Genomic DNA, 12658 nt, shown 5'->3' with positions numbered 1-12658 from the left:
TGAGTTTTTCACTTCCTTTTCAAGTACAAGAACTGAGAAGGATGAAATGTAGCCGGTATGCTCCAAATTCAGAGCAAACAAAAAGAGTCATTTTTTCACAAAATAAATAGGTTCTCTGACAAAGCTTAAAATGAGCCCATTAGAAGTTTCACTAGGCTTCAGAAAAGGCCAGACCAGTTCACAGAAGAGAACTACATAAGCTCACAAAATGCACTGCTACTACATCCATCTCAAGAAGTCCTATAGTCCTATGCTAGAAATGGTGAGAAACTAACACAGTACAGGTAATTTGCATCTAATGCTATTTTTACAGTCCTCCCCAAGGATCTGCTTTTTGCCACTGCTGGAGAAATGATACGGAACACACTGAAGTTTTTTTTTACTTCACCCCATTCCACCATGCTAAAGAGCCAGGCTCTCTCTACTACTCTGCAACTGTCAGGAAACTCCCCAAAATCCATGGCTCTCTTCCCTAAATGAAGGGAGTGGTATTTGTACAAGTAACTGACAGAGCTTTTAAGTCACCTCTGCTGCAAAGCACATTAAGCCACCGTTAAAATAAAGATTACACATACAAAAACTAAATATAGATAAATAGGGAAAAATTAAGCAGAAAGATACACGCAGTTCCTATGTTACAGGGTTCTTTCAATTAACAGTCAAATTAAACAAAAAGGGCTAACACACAAATGGTAGTTTTGGATGAGAAGTACACTTGGCTACAGGTATAGCCAGAGTACACTCCTGGGTCCCAAAATGACTGAAGAGCCACCATCACCATGCATGTCTGCAGTGTCCAAAAACTGATACAGCGATACAAGCTACCTTAGGACTTAAAAGATGCTGGGATTTCTTACATCTTCCAGGGAACAACATCAAACCAGAAGCAGCAAGCAATAAAGCAGATTCAGGATCTAAAAAGAGCTTCCAACAATTTAAATAAGACGGGGAATGCTCAGTACCAATAACTGAGAGCTCCCTGTGACTGCTAGAATGACAAAGCAGCAGCCCAAATCACAAACCATTAGATTTTTAACATTCAATTAGAATATCTATCCACCCTCAGAAAAGGGAGTATTTTTCTTACCTTGAAGAAGTATTTCAATAAAAGCAGGAGAACAATTGCTTGATCCATAAAGAAACACTGTAGTCCCAGTGATACTTATGTGTTTGAATCTCAGCTTCAAATCAAAATCATGCCAGATCTAAGACATGAGAAAAACTAACATGTATTTATAATTCACACAGACACAGCAGCAGCCAATGGTGCACTCGAGGTTTGTGTCTTTGCTCTGGCCCTGCCTCTCCCCAGGCCCCATATAAAGTTTCCCAAGATCAGCAGAAGGCAGCCTTACTAAGCTGTGGCTACACTTATTGTTCATTAGTCAGTTAAAACCCTTTTGGTGTAAGAGAAAAAGCTAGGGGTTTTGAAGTTTTACTAGTCATTACTGGGTCAAAAATCAGTGAAATTAGTGTAAACCCTTGCACTCCCCTTGAGAGGCTCCAGTTGTTTTCCACAGTACACAAGTCTAGTGGGATGACCCTTTGTCAGTGTTCAAAATATGCCTGGTAACATCTTTCAAGTGCAAGCACCATGCACAGCTGCTGAACCCACGGATAGGTCTTGCTAGGGTGTCCATGAGGAATAAACAGAGTCAGTTTATGTTATTTCTGTTGTATTTGCTCATCAAAACCAGGTGCACACCAGGAACTTCAAGAGCAAGTCTAAAACTGCTTACAGAAAATACAAAATCCTACTTCTTCAATGTAAAAGCAGAGCCTATAAATCCCCTAAGTCTCACTATATCTTCCTGACACACACAATACCTACTTACTAGTGGACTTACTACATTTTCAGTAGGTAACCACAGCACATAACTGCCGGTAGAAATCCTTACGGCACCAAAAAGACATTAAAAGGGCATTAATCACGGAAGAGGCACAGCCGTCGCCACCACTTGCTCCCGACGATTCACACACATATACCCCATAGGACGACGGCCCTCGAGCCGGGAGGCGCTCGGGAAGCCCAGAGCCCAGCAGGCCGGAGCGGACAGTGGCGGCTATCACCGCCCATGAGTCGCATTGCGAGCCCTCCCGCCAGGGGGGAGGCCGCCCTCCTGTCCCGGAGCCGGCAGACACCGCACTGCGGCTGGGCAGCACCTCCGCTCCGCCGCCTTCCTCTCCTCCTACGTGCTTTCTCTGCCCGGAGGGAGGATGGAGGCGGGAACGGGAAGCAGCGGGTTCCTTAGGCAGCGGGCAGCACCGTGTGGCGGGGCTTTAGCTGCCAGGCCTCGGGTCCCCTCATGACCAGCGGAGCTGCCTCAGGGGTTCGAACCCGTACAGTTCCGCTTATGTCCCGCTCCCTGAGGTGCAGTACCGCTCCCCAGGGCTCCCGAGCCCGAGGTGGAAGGGTCTGCCGGAGGCGGCAGCGCAGTGGCGCGCTCCTGCTGCCCGCAGTGAGGCCACGCTGTGGAGGTAGGAGCCTGCCAGCGGCTACTGTAGCTATCAAGGCCAGAAGAAAGCTGTGCCCGTTCAGCTGTTTTACAGGGCAGATATACTGTTTATTTCCTGAGCACTTTGTGATCACCGAGCACAAAGGGAGGCTTTATTAATGAGGCGGTTTTCAAGGCAACTGCGGGAGGCATCTCTCTTTTGATCTCACTAAATTAAGTGTGCATGGCACATTCCACCTTAATCAAAAGAACACTCCCAAAACAGAGCTCCTTCCTTTTACTCAGCAGTTCTCACGATTTTTAACATTGTTCATTGTTGGTTTTCCCCAGAATGCAGCACCAGTACAGAAGAAGCTCTTTCACATTGCCATGTTCTGCATACAAAAGCTTCTTGTGAAAGTAGAAACTACATATATGTATTTTTTAGACTATCTCCTTTGAGTGAGATTCTCAAATCTTTGATCTTAGAGAATCTTTCACCACTGATTTGGATAGGTGTATGACCACCTAAAAGGTCTATAGAATTACTTGTCAGAATAGGCAAAAAAAGGTTGTTTGAAAACGGTCAGTATGTGGCTGCCAAGGACTAGGCAATAAATCTTATTTGCAGTTGCTGGGGTTCATGGTTCATCAGCTCAGAATATGCCCTTCCACCCTAAACTGTGGTGACTTGTTAATGACAGCGGCCTGATAATTTTTTGAGTTTCCTTGTCCTGTAGGTAGCTTGTACATTCTATTTGGCATTTAAAGAAAGCTTAGAGAAAACTTGGTACACAGTGTTACATAGAGACCCTCTCAACCATCACCTTTCCTCAGTGAAAGCCTTTCTTCTTTTGCATTAATCTTAAGTGTTAAAGTCTGTCCCTTGAAAGACTTTTCACATTCACTTTGTGAATTTTTAGCTAAAATATATTCCCATAATGGTTGGGAGTCTGAAATCCAACCTGATCTGGGAAATGCAGTACCAATATCCCACTGTAACTGTAAGAAATTTCTGCTGATGGTTTTGGCCTTCTGCTCGTCCACGATTGCTGTATTGCTACGGTTATGTGTGACAACTCGTTTATGTTTTGTCCCCTGTAATAGAACACATGGCTGTGGGATTTTCTGTAGGACATGCACCTGTACATGATCACACCAGCAGTACAACCTCAAGGTTACCTCTGGGAAGGGATTTCATGAGACAGAGCTTGAAAAAAATTAGTTCAAGTCAGTGTTTCCCACTGCCACAATATTCCTGATGGGTGCCCACACATTTATTTGGCATTAAGTTTTTACACAAAAGTGAACTTCTATAATATTTAGATGTTGGATTTGTCCTTTAAATCCTTATAAAAGGAGAAATGGAAGAAAAAAAGATAGAGATGGAAAGAACTATACAATAAATAATGCAAATATATTAAGTTCTACTTTGATATTTAGTGTACAGATTTGGCTAGCTAAAAAATGAGACTGTTAGCTAACTGTATAGCTATACTCTAGGCCTTGGATTTTATTAATGAAAACACACAGTAAGTGGCTTAAACCCAATATTTAAAAATGTGCCTCAAATTGTAATTGCATATTGGGACAAGAATTGGTCTTAACAAATGGCCTGGTAATAAGGCAATGGAACTATAGAAGCCAAATATTATAAGTAATATAGTGAAAGCCTTACTGTGTTACAGAGGCTTATTCAGTTACAGTCTAAGTATAGAAATATATTTACATTATTCCCTAAAATATCTGCATAGTTTTATGGGTAAGCGTTTGTTCTGAGGAATTCCTTTTGCAAGCGCAAGTAGGAGAACCAAGCAGTGGAAATGTAGGAATGAAGGACAGGTGGAGCCAGGTATGGATGGGGGAACTGGCAGGACTCAGCAGACTGGAGCATAAGTCAAGCATGTGGCTGTGCACACAGCTTCTCCCTAGTTCCTTGCCTTTTCCAGTGGCAGCGTGGGAGTTTGAGAGAGGCATGCATTCCCAGCCTTTTTGTTTTAGAGGAGCAGAACTTATGTGAGCGGGGGTAGAAGGGAGGGAACTCTGTGGGTATTAAAGTTCTTTCAGTCAATAATGAGCAAACTAATTAATTTTGACATTTAACTAGGTTAGTTTGAGTTGGATCAGCTTTCCAAAGCAGCTCACAGGGTGCCTGTCCAAGCTGGGTTACACGCAATTCAAGCCTGAGGGTTGAGGCAGGAATGCACCATTGAAGAGAGAGGAAGAAACCAAAGCAGAACCACAAACTGCATCTACGTTTAAGTTACAAATGGAAAAAACATTTGGAGCAGAGCAGTCCTGCTACACTGCAGTTCGATTCAAACCTTCTCTCTGTTGCAAAGGCCCTGAGGGCTAGTTCACATTCTACAAAACATACCATGTCATGCCAATGTCACCGTTGTGGAGGTGATGGGGGTGGGATGGCTTGGCAGAAAAAGGTTCCCAAGGTTTAACCAGGACAAAGCAGTCTGAATTTGAAGTTTAATTGTAAAATGAAAAGCAATCTTATACCATATCCAGCTCCACTGAAAATGTGAGATTTTGCTGTAGATTTCAGAGAGGATGCTGACACAATTATATCTGGCTGATTGTTGCACTTAAAAATACAAATTGGGTAAATGGGAAACACTTAATTAACTAATAAATACTATTACAGGTTATTGTGGAGTTAATTTTAAGCATAATTGCCTTAATAATTTCCAGGTTCATCTATGATTTTCATCTTCAGTGGCACAGGTAAAGTAATTGCATCAACATCTATTATTCTGCAAAATATTGTCTATTAATTTCTCTTTAATTACATTTACAGTTCTAAATCTTGGAAAAGCACATTGCTTATAAAAAGCACAGCTGTTTAATCAAAGCACATCAAGAGTTTGGTCATTATACGGAAAAGTCCCACTCTGCAGCAGCTTCCTTAAGTAGTTTATCAAATGCTAATTTCATTAAGAAGTTTTGGGCCAACCTGTCTTGATGTAAATATAGGATTACTATCTCTCTGTTCATAAATCAAAAGATCCTTTTAATTTGCTGCATGAGTACACAAACTTTACAGCTATGACTGATTAATTTCCATTCCTGGCTGCATGAAAAGTTGCTGTACACAAATTCCAACAGTAACATCAGAGAATATTTTGGTTCATGGCAGTAGTCTGTAACACAACTTGAAATATCTCCTGTTACAAATAATAAAAACACGCAACTGAAGCAAATGCTTTCTCAGAACAGCACTTTATTTGGATCGCTAGGTGATCACTGTTTCTTTATAATGGTTAAATATTTTTACTGATAATACAATGGATTGTTCTTTAATTTTTAAACCAAGTCACTATTTCTAAGGAGACGGATGAGGAGATGACAATATTGTTGGTTAAGATGGATTATATCACTGTACATGCTATTTTTCTTTTTAAGCCATCAAACCAAATACAGCAAATGTTTAAAGATTTGTCACACAAAGTAGTAAAATAGCCTTGGAATTTTTTATTTTTATTATTTTTCTTTGTATAAACCAATTTGATAACCCAAATTTTTGTAATTGAATGATGACAGCTTGAAATAAAAACTGTTTGTCAAAAAGTTTTCAGACTTTTAAACAAGAATTTTAATCCTGAAACTATCTGCATGGTAAGGAAAATACTGTCAGCATTTAAATCAGTTTCATTCAGCAAGTTTATAAAGCAAAGTAATGTTCTAAAACGAAGCCGAAAACTGTATCCTTAGTTTTTAAGATCAGGTTATGTAATATGTTTAATAAAAGAGAGAATATGTTCAGTTTAAGATGCCCAATCATGGACATTCACCATCTGATTGAACATGAATAGCTCACGAAAGCCCTTCAAAACATAACTTTCACCTGGATATTTTTTTTGCCTGGACTCAAAAATGATGAGTCCTAAATTAAGTTGAGTCCAAATTTCAGTATTAAAAACAAACAAAAAAAAACACAAAAAAATTCTTATGTATTTTATAAAAATATACTCAACATAAATGTTCGAACTGGAAAGGCCAGGTTGGATGGGGCTTTGAGAAAAATGACTGCTACTGCTGAACCCAGGACACTGGTCTAGTGGAAAGTCTCCCTGACCACGACACAAGGGTTGGAACTAGATGATCTTCCAACCTACACCATTCTATGATCCTATAAAACAAAGGAAGAAACCCATTATGAATAGTTAATATGTGCAGTATCCTGTTTCTTAAATAAATATATATACATAGAATCTTATTCTACAGCTAGTATAGAGCCAATTTCTTATTTGCGAAAGCTGATAAGTGGATATAAAATAGAATCCTTCATCTCAGAAACAGCTTTCAGATATTTTTCATAAAGGCACAAAAGCTTGAACTCTTCAGCCTTTGGCTAGTCATGCTTCACATATATAATATTTATAAAAATTAAATTAATGTCTCAAGTTTAAAGACATTATTATGCTTCTACTATAGGCTCTGGAGATTTACTACAGGTACTTACAGACCACAGTCATGTTGTTTCTCAATGACTTACAGTGTAAGCATAGTCCCCTCAATGACAACAGTTTAATGGACAAAATATAGAATTTTCCGCAAGGTAAAAATGTTTCGGTTTAACCCACTATTTTATTCAGTCATTATCAAACTCCCATTTAAACATGAGAGCAATGATGGTTCACAACAAGAAGTTTCTGAGTACAAGGAAAAGAACCACTGAGAAATTCTGAACTTTAATAGATAGCCACAATCCAACTGGAAACAGGCCTTAACCAGCTTTCAACAGCTTGTCAGAAAGCCCACTGAGTAGAAATAAATGATGGCTAAATTATACCTTTTTCAAAATTATTTATATTTTTCTTTCTATATATGCCAGTACTTCAAAAGAAAATGTGAAGAACGTAGAACATCATCTTTACTAAATTTGTGAAAAATTGCATTATAAAGCAGAACTGAGCACATCTGTTTTTTTTATCTCTGTGGTTGTACTATAGTTATCCAACATCAAAAAAAGTTTGGTGAAAAGAAACTCCTTTTACTTCTACAGATGAAATCATATCCACAGTAGTGTTCAGTTCCATTGGCATGAGCATTCTATAGGCTCTTGAATGACGTACATAATTTCAGTGCCATTTCCTGAGCAGCGCAGTGGCACAGTCAGATTACGTGTTCCATTTTCTCGACAACATTTACAGAATCTTAAATGGGTATCGATATTGACATTGAAAATTGTTGCAGATGGGCATTTTCCATCACAAGAAGCCACATTTATCTAGGAGTATAATAAGAACTGAAATTAGACATCTCAAATTTTGTTACAAGGATATTGCATTTCAAACTTCTTTGTGATAAAAACTCATTTTTAATTTGAAAATTATTTTATCTTCTAAAATGCATTCATTCTAAGGGTAGACACATTTTTAATACATTTTTCTTTTAAATTAAATTTTGTTGTTGTTATTTAACCATGTATTCTGTCTTAAGCTTGACCCAAATGTTGTACTGTGGATACCAAAACTGAATCCCTAGTTTACAATTTAATAACTTCAAAAGAGCACAGCTAAATTCATGTTCACTCCTGAACAGTTAAATTCTCATTACTAGTCCTCTTTCTAAAACTAAATAAATACACCACACACTCTTACTTCTACTATTAAATTTTGGGAATGTCACTGTTGACCTTCTGTCAAGATGGAAATTAACCTGCTCAGCTTTCAATTTCTAATGATATTTTGCCTTTTATGACTGTATATGCTCTTCAACAGTCTTACCAGGGGCCTCTTGGAAGTATAGAGATACTGTGCCTATTGCTTCTCCTGTAAGTGCTACATGAGAAGCGCATTTGCTGCCTGGACATGCTTTGTAGATGTGGCTACACCCAAGCTGAGAAAAAAGTTGTCTTAAGCAGACCCATAAATAAATGCCATCAGGAATTTACGATATGGAGACACATGCTATGTGGAGGAGAAGACACCCAGAGATTAAAGGTCTTCAAAGAGGAATGCAGCAGTAATTCAAAGAGAAATCACATCCTAAGTGAAAGAATTTCTACTCCTCTTTTAGAGTAGGATGTTATTTCATGGTGAAGAGTTCAATGCCCATGTGAGTTATAATTATGCTGTGTACTTTTCATTTGAAGCCGGATGATTTTCCAGGTGGGAGGGCTCAGGCCTTCAGCCAATAGGAACAGCTAATTTTACTCCATTTACAAGTAGGATAACATTCCTAGGGTCAAAGGTCTGCTTCTGAGAAGATAGCAGCATTTTTTTGTTGCTTGTTGAGAGCTATAACCCACTTAATACTTGATTTGGTATGCCATAGGCCCAGCATCACGGGTCTTCTATGCTTACCGGGCTTTGACTTATACAGTCACTTTTTCTTATGGTTGTCCTGATTGTTGTTTTCTGGCAAATTCTTTCTTCCTTTTTGCCTGATAAAATACATAAAATGCATACTGAATCAATACACTTTTTGTACTGCATTTGCTACTAAAAAAGTGAAGCTATATTCAATAAATATACTTTGTTTTCAATAGTGTGAAACTAGGACTTCCATAATTGAATTATTTTTAAGCAAAAGGAATACTTCCTGTGCAGAATTATCAATTTTTTAGCTGCACATATGAAGCATCAATTGGCCCGTTAAGCTAAACAGATTTTATAAATATTAAAATAGTAGTACGATTTTAAATTACACTTATGGCAGGACAAATATAAGCAATTGGAAAAAAGATGTCATAAATAATTTTTAATAGTATTAAAATTAATTCTTTTTTAATAGGAATATTGAATGTAAACTATTTTAATTCTGCATTTAAGAAAATTTTCAGAACTTAACATTTAAGAAGGTAGAGTTGTAAATGTGATTACAACCGTGATGTTATTTTGAATGCTTAAAATTTAAATAGAATACTATCATGCCATATATTTTTGAGAAAGATGAAGAAGGAAGTTTTGAAGGAGAGAGATGCATATATTTGCTAAATATGGTGCAGTTTTTACCACCAGAACTGAAGCATGTAGTATTGAGTCAGCATATGGATCTAGGATTAGGGAAATTTTAAAGTGCATTCTGGGAGATACTGATAGGAGGATTTTCCTTTTATTTGAAAAACAAATCTGTACATTGCAAAGCCATTTTTAACACAATAAAAGTTATAAGACTGACACAATTAAACACACAGTATTTCATGCTGCACTCCATACCAGACTGTTACTTCTGCTTCTGTAACAGCAGTTACTTAGATCTCCTATTTCACTTCCCATCAAAATTACCTATTAGTTTTGCTATGCAACTATTTTGGACAACCAACATCTCAAGTAGTAAGCACCATCCATCAGAGTTTCTCTACCTGCAGCACTTGCCTTCATGGCTGGGTGTACTCAGAAAAGAGCAATATTTCTGTTCTCCAGAAGACTGTGAGCTCTTTTACAAGATAAATGAGCTCTGAGTGACCAGGGATATCCTGCACCCACAGCTCCAGTGGGTATTTAAAAATTAGGCTGGCTGCAGAGCACAGCTAGATTTTAATGTGCGCATTGCAGGATCAAATAAGATTCTGTTGCTGAGCTAGTACACCACTGTACTATCGAATCTGTTAGCCCACAGTATCTTGGGTTTTCCTTCGCAGTAGCACATAAGAAAAAGAAGTCCCATGATAATTCCATCAGACAGTGCTTGCCAGCATTAGTATGTGCTGACAATGCAGTCTTTGTACTTCTACGACTCATATAGGGATACATCACTTTTCGGTGTATAAGGTGCTGATGTCTAATGAAAACTCTGCTGTTATGCTTTTTTCTCTCCCAGTTTCAACTGTCAAAAAAATCTGCATTCTGTAGCAGGTGTGCTTTTTTTACTCCTTATTTGATTAAAGAGTTTCTGTGACTTATCTATCTTTAAAAGCAACGAATTATGATCATAATGCAACAATTCTGTAATATTCCATAATTCCTAGTGTATATTATTTATTAATGTATGGCTGTAATTGTATGTTTCTCTCCCTCCCTCCCTCCCCCCACCCCATTTTCATAACTTTGTGAGAACGTGATGTTTGTGACAAAAGAAATACAGAATGAATCCATATCTGCACAGATAAATTGGGCAGTCTTGCTCTACTTTAAGGCAAAAACTGTTCAGTCACTAAATTAGTGATCTGGGATCAAACTTAGAATCTCTTGGCAACAGTATTCAGGATAATAATAATATTTAAAGTATATCATTTCTAATTACAACCTCCCTGTACAGTATTAAAACCAATTTCAGAAATGAACAAGAACTATCAGCAGCATGTACCATAAATGGATGAACCTGATTCTGACAGGTGCTGAACAGTGAACCCTGACCAGACTTTAGGACACCGCTGATTTGGGACACCAACAGGGAGTCAGCATCTCTCAGTATCAGGCACAGTACCATTAACTGCATGGTGATATTTAATGTGATGCCAGCTATACACGTATATCAAGCAGTGCTTACACTATTATTAGAAAAAAAAAGAAAATAACATTATTAAAAATAATACCTGGTTCACAATTAATACTATGAGTAGGCACTACTGGACTAATGGCAAAGGGTAATAGACCCAATCCAGAACCTGGCAGAATCATTAGGAATATTAAGTTTCTTGTGAAACAAAAACATTTTTATTTAAATGACATTTCATTAATTCTTACACTGCCAACTGCAATTTTTCTTTTAGCAAAAAAACAATGAGCTTTCCTGTTGGTCTACCAAATTTGGAAACTGCAGCTACTTCAAGTCTTACTAAAGATGGCTTAAACTTTATTTCCCCCCTGGTTAACACAAAACTGAAATGATGCTTCCTTGTAAATCAAACTTTTGCAATGAGTCTCTCTATGGCAAGGTAAGAATTAAATATATGCACTCACTTTACATGCATTGAATCAAGCACTTTCAGAAAGATTATTTTGTTCCCATTAAAACCCCAAGCTCTATTTATAAGTACTCTTTTTAACTGCTTCACCACAGGGCACATGCTTTTAGTTAAAAAGAAAATAAAATTAAGATTACATATAATTGTATTAATTATATCTGAGGTTTTAGCAGCCAACTCAGCAAGTATTTCTGAAGTATAACGATGCCTTTCCTGAGGCCACAGAATACGGCCAAAATTATAAATCTTCTTGATCAACAGAAAATCAGTAGCCATTACTTCTTTATGCTTTAAATCCAACCTAATTTTTGGGGGTGTGTGTATTTAAATATTTTTAAATGTAACTTATCTCATTAAAGAAACAATAATTAGTAAGATTTTAGTACAATTCTGGTGTGTTACTCTTCTGTGCCAATTCTCATTCAAACAAAAATATATTCTGTTGTATTAAGATAGCTTTTATTTTCTAGGGTTTGGATACAACAGAACAACAATAATTGCAGTTCACTTTCAAATCATTGCATAACTTGGAAACGAGTATTGTGTATTTGGTAAATATTAATATTTCCTCTTATATCACAAATTATTTACAACTCATTTCACTTCTGAATTATATTTAATAACTGTGCAGTATATGGTTATAAGTCTGTGACTTCCTATGCAATATTATTAAGTAAAGGTTTGTCTAAAAAAATACCAAAGACTAATTTCCTTTTATATTTTAACTCCAATGTTGAACACAAGAAAGGACAAAAATGAGGGGAGGGTTTCCTGTGGCATTCCACAGATTTTTGCTCTGCACAATTAGCTTTACACAACAGTTTTTTATTTTTATGTACACATAACTAAGTACCTTGATAATAAAAACTTTTCTTGTCAAAACTGCAAAGAAAGTTAAAATCTTTTCATTATTTTAATTGAGATAACTTCTGATCTTCAGCAGATTATATTTGGAGGGATTTGGTTATACTCCAGAACAATAAAGATCACCATGTCAGCAGCCAAGTGAAGCAAAACCTTTTAATAGGAGTAGTTAGGTAACTCTAACAATTTTATGTGATTTATGGGGGGACCGCATGCTTTTTCCTTCTTTATGTCCCAGCAAGTGAGGTTAAAAAACAAGCCCTCCAAAACCAAAGCCAAACTAAGCACATATTGCAGCCTTTTTTACTTACAGGTCTTGCAGCAGCCATCATTATACATCTGCACAATTCCTCCGTTCTAGGAAAATAAAAAAAGAATATAGCAAAAAACAGTGGCCAATACAAAGGTGAATTTTATCTCAATATATTCCATGTTTTAAAGATGTCCAACTAATAAAAAGTAGCATCGGTGAAATCAAGAGAATTACAGAGAG

At 37.3% G+C, this 12658-nt stretch overlaps 2 protein-coding genes across 7 annotated transcripts in view; both read right to left on the bottom strand.

Moving 5' to 3' along the window:
* PTPRQ (protein tyrosine phosphatase receptor type Q) overlaps window positions 1-1357 on the bottom strand; it is a 134583-nt gene extending 133226 nt beyond the window's left edge. For 4 of the 6 annotated variants that reach the window (XM_062613836.1, XM_062613837.1, XM_062613838.1 and 1 more), the window contains exon 1: window positions 1088-1223. In XM_062613836.1, coding sequence (XP_062469820.1) covers window positions 1088-1135 — 48 coding nt within the window. In that variant the 5' untranslated portion in view covers window positions 1136-1223. Of the gene's footprint in view, window positions 1-1087 lie in introns of all 6 variants that reach the window. The other 2 variants (XR_009963869.1, XM_062613835.1) reach the window with 2 other exon arrangements.
* Window positions 1358-7014: 5657 nt separating this feature from the next.
* The window catches only part of OTOGL (otogelin like), a 97569-nt gene continuing 91925 nt past the window's right edge, over window positions 7015-12658 (bottom strand). The window contains exons 57-59 of the mRNA XM_062613627.1: window positions 12477-12522; window positions 8756-8835; window positions 7015-7677 (exon numbers count right to left, since the gene is read on the bottom strand). Coding sequence (XP_062469611.1) covers window positions 7477-7677; window positions 8756-8835; window positions 12477-12522 — 327 coding nt within the window. The 3' untranslated portion in view covers window positions 7015-7476. The remainder of the gene's footprint in view (window positions 7678-8755; window positions 8836-12476; window positions 12523-12658) is intronic.

The sequence above is a fragment of the Pezoporus occidentalis genome, unplaced genomic scaffold (genome assembly GCF_034315485.1).
Source record: "Pezoporus occidentalis ecotype Australia unplaced genomic scaffold, CSIRO_AGI_Poc_V1 ctg17, whole genome shotgun sequence".
NCBI classification, from domain to species: domain Eukaryota; kingdom Metazoa; phylum Chordata; class Aves; order Psittaciformes; family Psittacidae; genus Pezoporus; species Pezoporus occidentalis.
Note: the sequence above shows the minus strand (reverse complement) of the source record. Positions and strands in the feature narration are given on the sequence as shown.